Below are 20091 nucleotides of genomic sequence, written 5' to 3'. Positions count from 1 at the left end.
GACCGGTATGTTTCGTTTACCGGGAAACCAGATGAAACACGATGCTTTAGATTCATTACCCCAACTTCCCGGCGCCTGATTTACTGAGAAATGAAAGTTACCGAGCATGGGCAGAGTGAGGGTAGGGTGAGTCAGTGTTGGAGCAAGCCTTTATAAACGACAGGCTGAAGCAGCATCTCTCTCAGTGTCAAAGGAACTGAAGACCTTCCACACGTTATGACTCAGGTACTGTGAATTTGTTGCTTCGTTGCATCCTTTTAGGGTTTGTGAGTATAATATAACTTCTAGGACAGAATTGCAAGAGATATAATGTATGAGAAACAAATAATAACTTGATATTTGTTTCAATTTGTTTTTCCAGGTTTTCCTAGATTTATTTAATTTTATAACAACATTAGACTTGGTTTTTGTTTGTCGGTGGCAGAAAAGTTGTGACTCAGTTAGGGCTGCATCACTTAAAAGTTAAAGGAACTTAATATTCTGTTATTGCAGATCATTTTCTTGAATCAGCTCTGTGAAATAAATAAGTTTCACCAGGGTTTTCTAAAGCTGTTAAAAAATCTAATCCTTTTACTAAAGTAGTTGTGCTGACTGTTTAATAAGCCAACACTCTCATAAATACACAAATTAAAAGAATAAATACAAAAAAGAATGTTTAATTTATGATAATGGTTTTCTTTGTATTTTTAGACATTCACTCTACAAATTAAGAATCTGTTTAATATTTCTTTATTTCTGTACTGCATTATCTTGTGTTACAATATTTGGTTTCTTTCACAGCATCCAACTCAAGAAGGATGAGTGGGAAGACCAGACATAAACCCCGGTAAGCTGCCCCACCTCTTCCTCTTAAGTGAAGCAACTTAGACTCTGAATACTTCACAAACTTTTGAAATGTTGTGTCGTGTTTTGTCATGACTAGTCAATTGTACTGCAAGAACAAGTAAATTGTTGACATCAAACTAAAGCATGCATTTTCATGAAATGTTTGTCTTGTGAAAATTATGCCACCTCTAGCACAATTGTGGGCTAATGAGTGGAGTAGTTAGTTTGCAATTGAAAGTTGAGTTTGACCCCATTTTCTTCTTTTGCAAATCAATATACCCCTGGCAAGGCACTCGACTCCAAGTCTCCTTCATCTACTAAACACAGCTTAACAAACTATTCATAACATTCCTAGGATGATTTTTGCTGCAGTAAGCTGCTTATCACATAACAGTAGTGTTAAAATGTAACTATAATGACAATAGTGTTATTTAATGAAATCAATAATATATGTAAATCATAATGTTTGCAAGTTTGTAGGTGATGCTGAAAAACATATTTTTTGTTTACAGAACATAGCAGTATTTGCAGTTATTGCTTCCGAGTTTTTTTTTTTTTTTTTTTTTTAGAAACAAGGAAGTACAAAGTGTTTTGTCTACGCGTGATTGAAAAATTAAGTAAACATTTCTGTAGAAGTACAGATAAAATCAAGAAGTGTACTTCTGACAGGAGCCGTCAGATAATGCTTCTGCATGTTGGTGTTCCCGCTAAAGCCTTTTTTTCCCCCCTAATTTTCCCTTTACGACAATCTTACAACGTCCTGCAGTGTGTGGTGTGTTGAATATGCCCAATCTAAAATCCATCTATACATTTATTACATTTACCCTTAAATATTAAGGAAAACTTAATATCAGTGCAAGTTTTGTCAACATGGGTTGACAAGGTTTTGAATCAAAAGGAAAACACAAAGTTCAACAATTTGATATGGGTGTATGTTCCAGAAAATCTTCATAATTTTCACATTTTTAGAACCACATACCATGTTTTTAAACATGCCAACATAAATTACAAGATAGGGGAAGAGGAAACAGTGGGACAGCAGCTTTAGGATATTCTGGTATGATCTGTATGATGTTGTTTTGTCACTATTTAAATATACCTAGAATTGTGACCATATTAAGCTCCTGAAATGTGAAAGACATTTTTGTTATAATATTTATAATCACATTCTACTTAGCGTCTTTCCCTAAATGTAGCCTTATTAAGAGTTATGTATGGTGCTCCTTTAATTTCCATACCTGAATTTTTTATGATTGAAATATTATTTATTTAAATATTTGTTGTTCTTGCATAGCAACACATTTCATAGAAGTAGCATTGTGTTTCCCTATGCTTTATAAGTACAAAAGCATTACATTTTGCTGCTGTGAATTCACTGATTAAATGGTAAATGTCCTTCATTTGTATAGGACTTTATCAAGTCAGACGATCCCAAAACACTTCAGACACTCAGTCATTCACACATTCAAATACATTTTACACACTGATGGTGGAAAGCCACATTGTAGCCACAGATGCCCTGGTGCAGATTGATAAAAGTGTGGCTGCCATTCAATCAGCACCACCAGGTCCCTCTGACCACCGCCAGCAGGCAGCTGAAATGTTTTACCCAAGGACGCAGTGACTGAAAAGACAAAGTGGGGGAGTTTGCACCGGCAACCCACTGGTTACAGGATGAACTAATCCCTCCTGAGCTACTGCTGATTATGATTAGGCACAACTCCAATTAAAATTCCTTAGCTGAAAGGGTAAATGCAGATTAAGCATATCTTATACCACTGATTTTAATTTTAATGTTTAGTTTTTCAATCTTATTTTCTCTAGGAGGTCCTTTGGGGCTACAGCACCACCTTTTCTTGACTACCTGAAAGATATTCTTCGTCGATATCCTGATGGTGGACAAATTTTGAAGGTCAGTATATGGTGTTCACATTATGATTATAGCAATGGCTACTTATTACCAGAACAGGCATAAGCCTTACATACTAAATGAAGCACTGGAGATTGATGCTTCTCTCACGTTTACAGTGTTTTTAATATTCATTTTATCTGCTGTAGAAAGTTTACCAAGCCTGCAACTATTACAACCCCTCCCCAAGACATCAAAGGATAAATTCTGGCACTGGGTGTAACACAAAACTGTAATCACAAAACAGTTGATGTCAGTAGCAAAGCTTTCTAAACACAATTGGGTAGTGTCAACTCATAACCAACCTAACTGTACATGCGTGTTCACTTTATAAAATTGTTCTATGTTATGAAATGGAAAATAAAAAAAGAAAGGAACTTTGAAATTAAACCAAAATTGTATAAACTAAACATGAAGATAATGACATTTCTGAAGAAAGTATTTTCAAAATAGAATAAATGAATTTATCACAAACTCCTAAATGTTTATTTGCAAAACCCTTCGAAACATTATATTGCTGTTTGTTGAGCTACAAATAAAGAATAATTGGTGCTTGGATTAAAGAATAACTAAAAGTCATTGAAAACAAGGAACACAGTCAAACCTGTCCAACCCACTTACAGGTAAATCGTTGATCTTATGTGGGAAGTGGAACAGAAATGTAGCCTGTCCACATTTTGGAAATATCTTCCATTACTGAAACCTAATGCTGTGTTTGTTCCTTTAAAATATTGCACTTGCAAGTCCCATGAAAGTTTGATACATTCATTTGCTTTCAGTTACTGTGATCCAGTCTTGTGGTCTGTGACCCTTCAGCAACTCCAGTTGCTAAGTGTTGCTAAGTGACTAATTATCATTAGTCTGTTAGTTTGAACACAGTCTTAAAAAAAAAAAAAAAAAAAAAGAAATAGTCAAAGTTGTGTTGTGGGTACCCAGCTTGAAGTGTGACTCCAGTCTAAGTCTGAAACCTGAGTCAACATGTCTGGGCTATTGTATTTTACACATTCTTCACTTTTTAGCATTTCTGTCATTTCCATTGAAGCCAAAACATTCAGTAAAATCGGATGAAACGTTTCCCAAATATTCTCTGTGTCTGTATAACTTTTTAAAACTGTCACTTCATTCTTCATTGAACCACTGTTGGGATGTATTTCTTAGCTTTTTTCTGGACATATTCTAAATGTTTGTGTTCTACAAAAGTGTAAGCAGATATATTAAACGATTATAGCTAAGGAGTTATCTTATTCAGTATCATTTTAGTAATTTTATCATGGTAAGCCAGGGTTTTCAGGGTGCCACCTGATGTGCCATCAGGCTTTAGTTGCTCCCCCAACCCAACCCTCCTGCCCTGCTAAAGCTAAGCAAGGTTTTGTTGATGCATTGAACTATGCCATCCCTGCTATCTTTCAATCAAAATTAATGTGGATGAGGTTCACTTGTTCTGGTGTTTAAATGATTGCTCTATTTAGTGCAAATGTCACACTGCTTTGGCTCATTCAACGTGAACTTCCAAAAGCTTGATTATATGAGAAACCTTGTGTATGATATATTTGTGCCACCAACCCGAGCATGCAGTGAGATCCCGTATGAATAGGCTTTGCATGTTTATGGGGGAAATCTGGGTTTCATTGTTCAAAATTGTCATTTGCATTTCATTAATGCCTTATGTTTACATTGCATCACTCCTGTTTAGGATTAAAAATAAAATACAAGCTTACAATAATTTAAAACAGAATAGGCCTCTTGAGCTTTGTGGCAGACCTGACTTGGTGGGGTAGGGAGATGTGTGTATAAGGACGACTGGGCCCTCTCTTTTCTGAGTACTTTGCTCCGTGTTTATGCTGTATTTCATCAAAGTAAAAGAGGACAATTAAACTTGTGTAGGCTTCTCTATTGCTTGATTTTCAACCAAAAGATTAAATGGTACAAAACAATTGTTCATTTTATTTTTCACAAGCTTTTTTTTTTCTTCAAACCAAAGAATTTGATCTGAGTCTATTGAGTCCTCATTTACAATTTAAGCTGGGTGACTTTGTCTTGTTGAGCTTGGTTGGGTTTTAATAATAATGTATCTTATTTTGAAACAGGAACTCATTCAAAATGCTGATGATGCTCATGCAACAGAAGTGATTTTCATCCATGATGAGAGGAGCTATGGCACTGAGAGTCTTTGGAATGCCAATCTTGGACAATACCAGGGTATATATGTTGATTTGTAAATAATTCTTTTGTTGTAATCTACACTTGATTTCATGATAGTTTACCTGCAAAAAAATGTGTCATCCATTTACTTTAAAGAAAGATAATTTTTGTATATCAATAACCTGCCTTTCCTATTGTTTACAAGGCATACATCTACATTTTATAATTATAGAACAACATGAGTATTAATTACAGACAATTCTGTTTTTATGTTGCAAGGTTCAGCCTGTTGTAAACAAATATTTTAGTAATTGAGTAATCTATTGATTATTCTTACAGTTAATCGAGTAATCGGATAAAAATTGATAAAATAAAATATTGGTAAATCTGGCATAACAGCAGTGTTACTTTCGGATATTAATATCAGTCCAATTTTTCATATTTGAGTATCCCTAACAGTTACTTATGTAGAAAATTAACCTGTAACAATAACAGCTCACTTTCTAAGTTAACTTGAAGAAAAGTTATACAAAGGTACGCCCCTAATGAGGCGGAAGTGAGAGCTCTGCGCAACGCAAATAATGTCCCGGCCGGAACACCTTGCGCTAAATAACAAAACATACATTAACAAAGCTTTGAGGCAGATACATTTTCCTCGAGGAATTTTAATAATCGAGGTACTCGAATCATTCTTGGAATCGTTTCAGCCCTAGTTCAGCCATTTTACACCAAACAGTTTAAAGAGAAATACTATTGTGCATGTTGTATCTGTCCTTACATCCAAAATAAGCTATTTAGTTTTCTCAATTCAATCTGAAATTACAGAACAAGCACTAACAATTAAATATTCCAGCAATCCCAAACAGATTTATTCATTTTGTTACTGATTGACTTTTTGTATAGGCCCTGCTCTGTATGCCTACAACAATGCTGTGTTTACTGAAGACGATTGGGAAAGAATTCAAATGGCTGGAAGAAGTGGCAAGATCAATGACCCGAATAAAATCGGGAGATTTGGAATTGGCTTCAACTCCGTTTATCACATAACAGGTAAAATGTATTTGTTAGAAGGATAACATGCTTTGACTTAATGATTTTAACTAAGAGGTAATTTTAGAGATAATAAATAAAAGCATTTATTTCTCAACAGATGTGCCCAGTATTTTCAGCTCAGGACATCTTGGATTGATGGATCCCCAAGAGGAAATATTTGGTGATAAGGGGTTTAGGTGGTTTTTGAATGAACCTGAAGACCAAGAAGCTTTGATGACAATGCATGACCAGTTCCAGCCCTACAGAGACATAGTTTCAGTTGTAGGCAAGCAAGAATGGTCAGCAATCATAGAGGATCAGCACTTCTCTGGGACACTTTTCAGGTTCCCGTTACGCAACAAAGCATCAGAGATTTCAGACAATCTATATGATTCCGATAAAGTGGTTGAGCTTTTTGATAGCTTCATTGCAGATGCAGACTTGAGCCTTCTCTTTTTGAAAAGTGTGGACACTGTGTCCTTGATCCACATCAGTCAGGATGGTACCATTAACACCAGGCTTCAAATAAAATCCTCAGAACCAACAGAAGTTCTTCTGAAGCAAGAAGATGAGTCTGATGTTGAAGGCTTGACAAGAATCAAATTGATAACTCTAAATTCAGAAGATCAGAAAAAAACACAATGGCTTTTAACAACAAGCACCATGAAAGAGGGAAAAGCACCAAACCTTGATGACCTTGCCAAAAAGTTGAGCTTTTTACCCAGAGTTGACTTGGCATTTCCGCTTGATGAGCAGAGAGACTGTGGTCAAGGCAGATTGAGCTGCTTCCTCCCTCTTCCAAACAATGAATCCAACAAGACCGGTCTCCCAGTTTATGTCAACGCCTGCTTTGGTCTCACAGACAACAGAAGACACATCAAGTGGCAAGAAGAAGACCAAAAACATGACGAACATGCTTTGTGGAATGAATTGCTTGTGAAGAAGGTGCTCCCACAAGCTTATGTGAAGATCATCCAAGATGCCATCAAACTTTGTCAGCAATCTACTCTTCCTGTATCTTCTGTGTACAACCTGTGGCCTGATGTTACTCAAATGCAGCACAAAGACAAATGGCTTGATATTGCTGTGGATGTTTTTCATCACTTACTCAATGAGAACCTGGCTGTTCTCTCTCTTGCCAGAGATGAAACACAGTTTGTCCCTCTATCAAAAGCTGTGATACCCTGCAATGGGCCAACAACAGCTGAGACAGTATCTGCCATTAAAAGGACTTTAGTTTCCTGCGGGGAAAATCTTGTGAGTGTACCAGCTACTGTAGTGACAGCCATTGAGACATTTACACACACCAACCCACAACATGTAACTCCCCGCTTCCTCAGAGTGGTTCTCCACAGGTCTGGTGTTCATAACATTAGACAAGAAGATAAACTGTGTATTTTGGAGTACATATTGAGTGATGGAAAATACAAAGAACTGGAGGGTCTTCAGCTACTTCCTCTCAGTGATGGATCTTTCAGATCTTTCACAAAGAAAGAGGAGGACACTGCTTTGATTGACAACAGGGAATTTCCAAGGTAAGGTTATAGTTTGTCTGTCTTTATGTTAATTTTAATAACTGGATTTTGCAAGAAAGCATGTCTCAATGGTTAGAACTGTTATTTCGCTCCAGAAAGATTTTGTGGTTAAAACCCAGCTGCATTTGGCTTGTTCCTCTGCCTTCATCTTCTTATTTTTAAGGATATTGCACTTTACAAACTCAACTGCAATTTTATTGTAGTAGCATGTATGCTTTCACAATCTTGGCAGCATTTATTCAGGGGGTTTTGTGCTGGCAACAAGAACTTTAGTGTAATTAAGTGTGCCACACTTATTGGTGTGCCTTCTGTGATACTCTTGTACACCTTTTTCCCCAATAACACAACACCTAGTTTTCTCCTATGACATTTCATGTTGAAGCATACAAAAAGAAAGTGAGACACAGCTCCTCTTTGCAGTTTGATTATTCACGAATTAACAAATCATTTTTGGTTTTCATTAGTACAACTGTCTCATTGTCCAAAAAACCATTGTTTTTTCACTTTAGATTATTCTATTTGATTATTTCTTCTTTATTGTATTTTTTTAAAGGTAAAACTTTTGTCACTGAAACTGGACTTAGTTTTTGTTAAATGCATAACAAGTATAATAAAATAGTGTATGTTTTTGCAGAACACTATTGCCATACTGCAATCACCTCTTCATCCCCCATGATCTACGTTCAACTTGCAGAAACCATCTGGAAGAACTGGCCAAGCTAGGTATGTTATGTTGACTTTGACTTTTATAAACAAATGTTATGTTGACTGTGTGATTCCACATAAAAGATATTTGTTTTCCTTTTTTTAAAGTAATTTTGCTATATGTTTTTGTTATTTATCTGTTTTCCAGGCATATTCCAAGTCATCAACACTAATAAAAAACACATAGAGCAATATACAAGAAAATTTCTACCACAGGACTGGAAGCAGATGGAGAAAAGGCTTGTTACTTGGAACACCAACAGAAGTGACCATCCACCATTAGATTGGCTTTGGGAATTCTGGAGGTTTCTGAACTCTCATTTCAGTAAGTTAAGTTGCTTCATGGAAATACCTCTGATACCTGTCAGTTCCCTCTCTGACAGTCAGCCTGTATCACTGGCAAAGCTACAACAGAGGACAACCCTCATTTTTCAGAACCGAGGACAGAAAAGTTTGCCTGACCAAATAGCTCAGCTGGTGACCAAAACTGGCGGTACAGTGGTGAGAGGAAATGAGTGGCTTAAACATGAAGACCTTGAAACTTATGTCCCTAACCCATCTCCAAGGAACATCATGAAGGTGTTGATGAATTTAGACTCTGGGAAAGTCATCAAAATTGTGAAGTCTGAGTCTCAAAAGACAAGAGAAAATCTAAAAGACTATTTGTCCCATCTAAATGCTCTCTCAGGTCAAGAGAAAGATTTCCTCATGAAGCTTCCTCTGTTTCAAACTATGACTGGATCGTTGGTCACAGCTCAATCAAAGCAGGCTTTGGTTCTAACATCTGGTCTGGTTATACCCTCAGAGTTGCCTGTGCCTGATTCAATTATCCAGTGTGCTACTGAGGCTGATCACAGACTTTTAAAGCTGCTGAAAGTGAATCTCTTGAGCCCAGATGCAGTAGGCATTATTCTGATTGACAGCATTAAGAACGGTACCTGCAGTAGTCACGGAGCTAAGAGCATAATGACTTGGATTTTGCAGCATGGTGACATTCTTTTCTCTCAAAACCAGTACCTAAAATACAAGTGTCAGGAACTGAGATTCATTGAAGTAAAGAGAGAGCTGAAACAGGCTGCAGACTTTCTTAATCCAACAGTTAAAGCCTTTAAGATGATCTTTGAGTCAGACAGCTTCCCTCCACCAGTATACACAGAAACACAGCAGATGCTGAAAAGCCTGATAGACATTGGATTGATAAACAAAGAGGCAGATTTGACACCAGAGCATGTGCTCTATGCCACCACACTGGTCGAAAACCTCAAAGTGAACTCTGAAAGTGAGGCTTTGAAAAGAGCACAGGTCCTCTTGGAAATGCTGGATGGCTATGATCTACTGTCAAAGTTTTCTGATCAGCAACTTCATCGCCTTAAGATGATAAAATGGATACCATGTGATCAGCCTGGAACTGAAAAACGAAATAGATTTGATAAACCTACAAAGAGCTGTTTCTGCAGCTCAGAGGAAATAAGACACACAATGTATGAGGACATTGTTGGAGAGGTGATGCCTCTGATGGGGAAGCTCAGTGATAGAGTTAACACCAAGCTCGGCCTCAAACGGCTGCCTCCACCTGAGACAGTGATTGAGAATTTGTCAATGCTGAAATCAACTGTACGAGACATGGATGATCCTGACACCAATGTGGATTTCAAGAGAAAACTTCATAGCATTTACGGGCACATGCAGCAAAACATCTCTGAATTTGCAGAGTTGATGCACAAGGAGCCAGACTGGCTGTGGGCCAATGACCAGTTTGTTTCTCCTTGTGATTTGGTTCTTAACTACCCTCAGGATCTGGATCTGAGCTCTTATATTGGGAAGGTACCAAATGAATTCTTGCCATTCAAGAAGCTGCTTCAGAGATATGGTCTGAGAACGGCACTTTCGAATGAAGAAATTGTTGATATTCTTTATTCTATCCAGCAAAAAATTGAAGCAAGACAACAGCCTTTTGCAACTTCAGGCGAAGTAAATGTTTCCATTGAGATTCTCAGCTGGTTGTGGAAAACAAAGCAAAGAGTTAATGGTGACATCCCAGTGCCAGTTGTTACAGAAGATGAACAGTTTACCCTGAAACCACAATCAGAGGCACTCCTCTGTGATGTAAACAAAAGTAAATTGAAAGAACTTCAGATCAGTGAGGAGAAAATGTATCTGCTACATGAAGAAATACCAAGAGCAACAGCTGAATGGTTGAAAATAAGGTTTCTAAGTAACTACATCCTTGCTCCAGAGTTAGTAGGCATTGAACAGTGTGGCCAAACTGAACCGATAACTATGAGGATAAAAAACATTCTTAAAGAGTATGATGAAGATAGTGACATCTTCAAAGAACTCATTCAGAATGCAGAGGATGCTGGAGCTGGTGCCTGTAAATTCTTGTTAGATTTCAGAGAACACAAAGATCCTCCTGAAAGTCTTATTGATCCTGACATGGCCCTATGTCAGGGACCATGTCTTTGGGCCTTTAACAATGAGCAGTTCACAAGTGATGATTGGAAGAACATAGTCAGAGTTGGCTCAGCCTCAAAGGAAAACAAAGTGGAAAAGATTGGAAAGTTTGGACTTGGATTCAATACCGTTTATCATGTGACAGATGTTCCCTCTATCCTGAGTGGTAACAAACTTCTCATACTTGACCCAAATGTAACTCATTTAGGAAAGCACATCCAGCAGAAGGCAAATCCTGGAATCAAACTAGATCTCTCTCAACAGAGACTTTTCCATTGCTTTCCTGGTCTATTTGGACCATATGAAGGTATTTTTGACTGTAACTTCACCCAAAAATGTCCCCCAAAACCTTTCGATGGCACGCTAATCAAACTACCTTTCCGAAGTGAGGAAGAAGCTCAGAGATCAGAAATAAGCAAAAAGGTATACCATGAACAGGATATCTTTGTTCTACAGCAGAACTTCATGAAGAACTCACAAGCTCATCTGCTTTTTCTCAAGAACATCAACATGTTGTCTCTAAAAAGTATCTCAAGCAATGTATCAACACCACTGAGGGATGAAGAAATACCAACCCTCCTGGACATAGTTAAAACTGTTGATAATACAATGAAGATTTCAAATGAGACCTTCATCAAGAAGCAGCAACAAGCACAGAAATCATTGATGAAACATGATATTAAATGCACAAAAGTCATTGATAGCTCCACAGTCCAAATTGTCCAGATAACTAGCCAGCAATTTGGTGAAACTGAAGTACAGTCTTGGCTCATTTACAACTGCTTTGGCATTGGTCAGTCTCTGAAAATGGTTCTTCAAGAGAACAAAACAGAAAAGGAGAAGGCTGTATTCTCCTTGCCCATTGGAGGGGTTGCTGTGCCTTTGCAACAAGATACAGAAACAGGAAAATTATCTCCTCTACAAACAGATTTCACTGGACAGGCATTTTGCTTCCTTCCTCTTCCCATTCAGACAGGTCTTCCTGTAAATATAAATAGTACATTTGCTGTAATGAGCAACAGAAAAGGTCTTTGGGAAAGTGGAGTGAAACACAAGTGGAACATGGCTCTTCAAGAGGATCCTGTGGTGACAGCATATATTACTTCACTTTCTGCACTGAAGAAAATGTCTGAAAACAAACAACTTGAGGCTTACTGTTATTACAGATTTTGGCCTGAGAGAGAGAAAGTGAGTGATACTTTTAAGCCTTTGGTGGATGCATTTTACTCTAAACTCATGCAGTTCTCCAGTGGCCTAGAGCTCTTTTCTGACGGAGAACACTGGTGCTCAATGAACAATGCAATCTTTCTACATGAATGCATTGAAGAAAATGCAGAAATCAGCAAACTTGCTGCTCAGGTGTGCAAGAAATACATGAAAGCACCAAACTTTGTTGTTCCTATCCCACTGTGGTTAAGAAAGAGCTTCAAACAAGCTGGGCAAGAAAAGGTTTTACAAGACAAGACATGGACATGGGAGAAGTTTTACCAAGAGATGGTGTTCAAAAACCTTGCTACCATGGACCCTAAGACCAGAGATACACTTGTGCTGCATGCTGTGGACCTCAACATAAAAGAAATTGACGATCTGCTGACATTTTATCCCTGCATACCTACATCAGACGGAGAACTCCAATATATCAAGAAACTTGTCAATCCCTCTGGAAGAGTGGCCTGTCTTTTTGAGCCAGATGAAGGACGCTTGCTGGGTGGAACCAAACAAGACTTCGGTTCACCCAGAAGGATTCAACGGTTGCTGGAACTTGGAATGGCCAGTGATCACCTTTCACTAGAGGACATCACACACAAAGCGTGCACAATGACTGAAACCTGGAGAGTTGACAAAAAGAAAGCATATAAAAATGTAAAATGCCTTCTTGAACTTATGAAAAACCACCTGAATGACAAAGATTCTCCCCACTGGAAAACCTTGAGGATGACTCCATTTCTCCCAGCATTTTCCCCTGGTGACATAAAGATGAATGAAAACACAATGCTCCAACAACCCACAGCAATTTTCAGTGACAGATTCCATCCACTTGTTAATATGATTCATCATGTGCTGGATCATATTGGACTGAAAATACACAACACTGACCCTGTCTTGGACCTTTTAGAAGTTCAGAACAGTCCAGAGCCAGAGACTGTGCTTCAGCAGCTGCAAGAAGCCAGTAAGCATTCACAGTCTTTGGACACATCTGTGCTTCACAAAGTAGCATATGAGTGCTATAAGTTTCTAGATCAGTGGATCAGTGGTTGTGAGAATGGCACTTTCATTTCACAGCAGGCCAATTCATTCCCCTTCATCCTCATTGGCAGCACATTTGTTAATGTCAACTGTGTTGCAGAAAATGAACAGTTTGAAGCCAAACCTTATCTTCACGTACTTCCACTTGCCTTCACTAGTTTCAGGAATCTTTGGGAGACTGTTGGCGTTGGAAAAATGTTTACCACCACTCAGTTTTTCTCTGTGCTTCAAGAACTTCACTCCCAACATGAAAACAAAGTACTCCCAGAAAGGGATTTATCTATTTGCCTTACAATTTTAATGAAAGGGATATTTGAGACAAAAGAAAAACTAACTAAAGAGTGTTTGATACCAAATGAGCATGGAGTTTTGCAGCCCGCCAAAGAGCTGTTTTACAATGACAGTCCATGGATGCCAGTTGCTTCAGGTATCACATTGTGTCATCAAAATATCCCTCGTCCTATGGCTATCCACTTTGGAATCCAAACAACCAGGCATCACACTCTGAAAGACTGCACAGTTGACAACTTTTCCCCTTTTTCTTTCCATTTTGAACAGCAGGAACAACTAACTGTTCGAATTCAAAACATAATTGCAGCATATCCGTCGAAGAAAGACATTCTTAAAGAACTGATCCAAAATGCTGATGATGCGGAGGCAACAGAAATTCATTTCATATGGGACAAACGTCAACATGGCAAAGAAAAAACATTTGGGAAAAGCTGGAACAGTTTGCAGGGTCCAGCTCTCTGTGTTTTCAACAACAAAGTGTTTTCTGATGATGACTTGAAAGGCATTCAGCAGCTGGGAGAAGGAGGAAAACAAAACTTACAAGGAAAGACTGGGAAATATGGACTTGGTTTCAACTCTGTTTACCACCTGACTGACTGTCCCTCCATCCTAACTGGAGATGAATTACTTTGCATTTCTGATCCCAATCAGAAATACATTGAAAGTCATTCAGGCAAGCCTCCTCTAGGTATTGGATACAATCTAGTTAGCGGTTTCAAAAAGATGTACACTGATGTCTATGAATCATTTCTTCCTGAGAAATTCCATCTTAAAGAAGGCACCATGTTCAGATTACCTCTGAGGACAAACATGGCAGCAAAAAGTTCAAATATATGTCAGCAGGATGTCACTGAGGATTGTATGAGGGAACTGTTCTCTGTCCTGTCTGAAGATCCAGAAGGATTAATTCTGTTCCTGAAAAACATCTGCAAGATTGAAGTTCATGAACTTGATACCACTTCCGAGAAGCTGAAAACCACCCTAACTATTGAAAGAACTCTGCAACAAGAAAGCAGAGTAAAAAAGGAAACATTTGCAAAGCAATTACAGAATGCACAGCAGTCTAAGAATCCAATAACCCCCTGCAAGACCTTCTATGAAATGACAGTTTCCACCTCAGATAAAAGACAAAGTAAATGGATTATTGCTGAACAGTTTGGATCATTCAAAAACAGTAATGAACTAAAAGCAGCTAAGAAACTTCCCCAGGGGGCGATTGCTGCACATGTAAAGAAAAATTCTCCCCACTCTGTCCTAACCACTAACAATGATTTCCAAGGTGCTGCCTTCTGCTCACTTCCATTGCCTGGAAAAACTGGACTGCCAGTACATGTGAATGGAAACTTTGAGGTAGATGCAAATAGGAAAAATCTTTGGAAAGTAGATGGCCAAAGTGTGAAGTCAAATTGGAATGAGAGTTTGAAACAACTAATAATCGCTCCACTTTATGCAGATCTCTTGCGTTACATTAGAGATAAAATTAATGTCAAGAAAGGCTTCTTTCAAAGTCTTGGACACCATTTCAGTGATTCATACTTGCGCTTTTGGCCAACCAAGACAATAAATGTTGGTCCAGAGTGGCATGAAATGATACAACATGTGTACAGATCCATTAAAGAAAACGAACTTGATGTAATTCCAGTTCTGAAAACCTCAACATGCAAAACTGCAAGACAGGAATTGATAGAGTACTCTCTTGATTGGTGTAACCTCACAAAAACAGATCCTGTCCAAGCACCTTACCTAACAAACTCAACAAATGAAAAGATCAGTCTCGTTTTGGAAGCTCTTGGAATGAAACTTGTTCCTGCTTTCACAAAGATGTGCTGCATTTGGGAAAGCATACAGTCAGCTGGGATTGAAGTGAAAGAAGTCAGTCCTGCTACTGTGCGTATGTTTTTGCAAGCAAAGGCCATCAATGATCCAACACAAACAGATGTGGATTTACCCTTGCCTGTAACTGCTACTCTCATCCAAAATGAAAAACAATGCTCAGAGCTCCTAGAGTTTTGTTTGAACGATTCCCAATTAAAGGAAAATGCAAAGAATGATTCCACATTACTTGATGGCCTTCCACTTCTTCTTACAAAAGACAAGCTTTTACGAAAGTTTAACTCTAAATTTCCAAAGTTGATTTCAAGATATGACAGGCTTTTCTTTGGCTATGAAGACAAATTTGCAGATCATGCAATAAATGGAAAACACAATCTTCTGGAAACTTTAAACCTTGTCAAGAAATTGACACTTTCAAATGCAGCAGAATTCTTGAAACCAATAATTCAAAGTCTTCTTCAGGGTTGTGAGGTCAATCCAGACAGTGGTCTTTATGTCCCAAATGAAAATATGCTGAAGTGGCTGGAACCACTTTGGTTTTTCATAACAAGTGAAATTACACCAGAGACATCCAGAGTTGATAAAGAAAGTTTGACAGTAAAGGACGTGAAAGAACTCTTAAGTGACTGCTGCATCCTGCCAGTTGTACATCCAAGAGGAAACAACAAACACCTCCTGCAGGCAATGAAAAACATGTCAAGTGTAATCCCACATGTCTCAGAAAACAACATATCACCAGTCCTCTGCAAACTTGGTTTTCTAAAACTTGACTATGTCTTCTTTTCAAAGGTACGTGAACAGTTTAACCAAATACGCGATGAACTCTTGGATGTGAATAATAAAATATCAGTTCTGGACCAAGCCTGCAAAATCAACCATTCAGAGTTCAGGTTCTTGTCAAGTGAGGAGATGAAAATGTTTCAGAACTTTTTACAGTCAGAAGTATCTATGTCTAAAGAATACAAGACGAAGCTTAAATCTTTACCAATTTTTGAAACAACACTTGGTGAACGAGTAAGGATTGATGGACCCCAAGAGGTATTTATCCTCAACAGCAGACATTCAGAGACATTTCCACATTTGTTCACTCTGTGCAACAGCAAAAGCACTTTCCTAAAATACAACCCTGAAAACTTTGGTCTGTCAGAAATGCTGGAGATCAAAATCCTGAGTGATCTAGACTATTTTATGAAGTTCATTCTACCATTTGTACAAACACTCACAGAGAAAGATACTCTTGATTGCTTAAAGCTGATATTATTAATGGGGTCTGAGTTTGACCTTTCCAAGAACAAGGACATCATCTTCTCACTGAAGTCTGTAAAGCTCATTCGAAGCTCTCAAGGTCGACTTGAGACTGCCTCGTACTACTATGACGACAGTGTGGAACTTTACAAGACAATGGTTTCCCAACAGAAATTTGTTCCACAGACATTTTGGACAGACTTGAGTCAGGGAAAGGATTATCAAAGATTACAAGCAAGAGGCCTGATCAGGGAACTTGGAATGAAATATGAGGTGACCAATGATGAAATAATCAGTTTTGCACACCAACTGGAATCAGAAGCAAAAGAAAATAGAAATCTCAAAATGCTGAAACAGAAGTCAAAACTGCTTTTCCATGAAGCCTTGAATAAAGTGGCCACTGACAAAAATGAAAGGTTGCTGAGAGACATTGCTGATATCAAGTTTATCTTTCCAGTTAAGATTCATGAAGATCTCTGCAATTATTATCAACCATCTGCTTCAGAGAATACCACCGTTCAAATCAGAGGATCTTTGATTGAAACAGATCCTAAGCATCAGGATTTGATTTGGTCCTCAATGCCAATTATACATTTGCCATTTCACGTCTCACAGAGTCTCTCACAAATGATAAAAAATGTTGGAGCTCACAAACAGCCACCTTCAGAAAATGTGACCAGAAACATGAAAAACATTTGTCAGTCTCCATGTAAAACTGATCAGGTCATCAAAACCCGTGCAGATGTGTTTCGACATGCTTATGCCTACCTGCAAGCCAATGGCTTTGATGGACAGTCATTGTATGATCAGCCTGTTGTTTTGGTTGAAAAAGACAATGAACTTTTTAAAGCTGATGGTGTGTGCCTTTCACTTTCTCATGACCTTGAGTTCAGACCATACTTGTACCCAATTTCTTCACAAGATGCCTTGTATGCAGAGTTCTTTAAGAAAGTTGGTGTGAAGGAGGAAGCCACTGCAGTGCACTACTGTAATGTCCTAACAGCTGTTTATGCTGATTCCTGGGATAAAAAACAACTGAATGGAAACCAGTTGATTACTGTAAAACGAGCAGTTTACCATTTATTTCTCTTAATCAAAACTCAAAGAGAACAGACCCTCAATGGTGATGATCATACTTTGTATCTTCCTGCAGCTGATGGAAAGTTGCATACATCAAGTTCACTCTTCTACAATGATACAGTGTTTGAGATCCAAAGGTTGAAGGAAGGACTGGAGGATAAGTTCCTGTTGCTTGAGAAACTCAGTGAATGTCATCTGGGCAGTGACATCTTTGAACAGCATCGACTGGTGAAAACGTTACCTCAGAAACTGCAGCCTAAAATGTTGTCTCAGATCACTGAAGAGAAAGTTGTGGAATCAAACATGCAACCTTGTGAGCTTGGGAATGCTTGTGAGTTCAGTGGATGGTTTGATAAACATCTCTCCTCAGAAGGATTCAAAGATGGACTCATTTGTCTCCTCAGAGAACAGACTGAGGGTAAAATAACACAAGAAGATGCGACAGACATGTGTGAGAAAACATTTGGCAGCATTCAAATTGTCTGCTATAAGTCCCTCAAAACGATGCTTTGGCTGGATGAACAACCACAACACAAAACTGCCAGAGATACTGATGTATTTGTCAGACAAGAGCAACAAGGTCTAACCTTGTTCTTGAAACACAATGATGACATGGCTCCTAAAGTAATAAACAAAGTTAACATGATTTTGACAAAGGGGATTAATGCTCTTTTAGGCCACCGAATTGCATTAGCTCACCTCCCAGTGCTCGGACAACTTCTCATGTGTGACAGTCTGCAAGATGTGAAACAAACTCTGGCTGATAATGACATCCGTGATAGTGTAAATATTGAAACAAAAACTCTCAGTCCTCCAGATCCTGGGACAAATATCCCAGACGAATGGCATGATTCATTAGACATGAGCTTTCTGAACAACTTTGAAGAAGGGGAATATGTTGGCTACAGCACAAACAGCATGTACATTTATGCAGTTATTGTCAAAGAACTTCCAGGTTGCTCTGGAAGATGTTCCTGGAGATACAAAATAGACATTGGAGAGGATGAACCAGTAGAAGTCAGTCATCTTGACCTGTACCAATTTAAACGAGACAAAAAGATTAAAACAGATGGGATCAACTGCACTTCATCTCTGGAGCTGGTTGTGAAGAATGTGTCACGTTCATGCCAATCCCCACAAAGTTCTTTACCAACCTCTCTTGATGAAGCTAAAAGAGAAATAGACAAATGTTTGGCTGAGATTTGGAATCTTCCTGAAGAGGAGAGAAGGAAAGCTGTCAAGAGACTTTACCTTAGATGGCATCCTGATAAAAATCCTGACTGCCAGGACCTCGCCACAGAGGCTTGTAAATATTTGCAGAATCGAATTAATGAGCTCAGCAATCCGTCAAATTCAGGAAGATCTTTTAATTTCAGAGACTTCTACCAGCAGTGGAACCAAGAAGCCAGGCATCACAGAAGTGGCCGAGAAAGATTCTTTAGATCTACTGGCTCTCAATTTTATAACTTTTGGACCCGTTACACAAATGTTCCAAGACCAAATAAAGAGGAGGCCAAACGCTGGTGTAAACAGGCTCGATGTGATCTTGACGCAGCTCATAAAGACACAAGTGGAGGCAGCACAGAGTGGTGTCTATTCAAAGTCCATCAGGCAGTGGAAAAGGCTCTCATTGCAGCAGGATACAAGCATGATGGTGAACACACCACCAGCAGCTCAATTTCAACCACAGCAGCAAAAGTTTCCTGCTACCACCCTCAACTGAGAGACCTTCCTCAGATAGTAGCCGATCTGAAGTCACTGGGAGTGGACGCCAAAAAAACTCAATACCCCAACTGTCATCCATTTCCCCACATTCCTAATGAGAAGTTCAGGTCTGAAAATGGAATATTAGCAGTGAACAAGGCATCTGAGCTACTCAACAAAGTAGAAGTATATGTAAATTAGATTGTGCTGTTAGATTGATAACATTTTCTTTTCTGTGTTAGTTTTTTTTAAAGTGATTTCTACTAATATTTCATTCCTTCTATTTTGGTAAACCCTTTACTGGTGTTGTAATATTGAAACATAAAGAAACAAAAAATAATTGTACAAAATAGACTACTTTTAAAGAGTCTTGTGCATTTTATTTCATGACAGAAAACTTAAAAACTTTGGATTATTTTATAAAATAGTAATATCAAACCATTTTTTTTCAAGTACTGAATATGTGCATTCAAAGCAATTACTGTAGAAAATGTAGTTTTATGTAATTCTAGCAACATTGTAATGCTAATGTAAAGATTGACACACAACTTTAATAATCTTTAGAAATACTGCCTCGGAATCATTTGTAGTTTATATCATTAAAAGAACTGAACAGTGTGTTGTCTACACTCTAATGCAGTGCACTGTATTTTTTGTTTGCTTCTTGGCAGATACTATGTTGGTTCATTATTATTTAGTTAATGCATTTTTTCATCTATATTTTATATTTGTTTCATTTTACAACATGCTTGCAGTACATTCCCAATGGGTGATTATGTTTGAAAAATGACCAAGAATACTGCTGTTTACTGTATTATTTTTTTTTAGGTGTTTTCACTTTAATGTTAAAATAACTGGCATTATATCATGTTTTATTTAGCTTACACAAAATGTTCCTCTTTCTAGTTTATGATAACCATAACTATTGTAACAGGAATATATGTTCCTTATAAATGTATTTTAGTTACAGTTAACTTAGCTGTAATAAAAACTTTGTTTCTAAATAAATATTGTCACTTGTACTCATGAATCATGTCCGCTTGTGGTCTTTATGTTTAATCTTTAATCCATGTTTAATTTAATTCAAAT

General features: G+C 38.0%; 1 protein-coding gene across 1 annotated transcript; it reads left to right on the top strand.

Annotated features, from left to right (window-relative positions):
* Positions 1-116: 116 nt before the first annotated feature.
* sacs2 (sacsin molecular chaperone 2) lies at positions 117-19844 on the top strand. Its single transcript, XM_032567809.1, has 8 exons — positions 117-225; positions 781-826; positions 2650-2737; positions 4822-4933; positions 5780-5926; positions 6027-7443; positions 8078-8166; positions 8297-19844. Exons 2-8 carry the CDS (start codon positions 798-800, stop codon positions 19201-19203), a joined length of 12789 nt encoding a protein of 4262 aa, XP_032423700.1. The 5' UTR covers positions 117-225; positions 781-797; the 3' UTR covers positions 19204-19844.
* The last annotated feature ends 247 nt before the right edge of the window (positions 19845-20091 follow it).

The sequence above is a fragment of the Xiphophorus hellerii genome, chromosome 7 (assembly GCF_003331165.1).
Source record: "Xiphophorus hellerii strain 12219 chromosome 7, Xiphophorus_hellerii-4.1, whole genome shotgun sequence".
NCBI classification, from domain to species: domain Eukaryota; kingdom Metazoa; phylum Chordata; class Actinopteri; order Cyprinodontiformes; family Poeciliidae; genus Xiphophorus; species Xiphophorus hellerii.
This window is presented reverse-complemented; position numbering and strand designations above follow the sequence as displayed.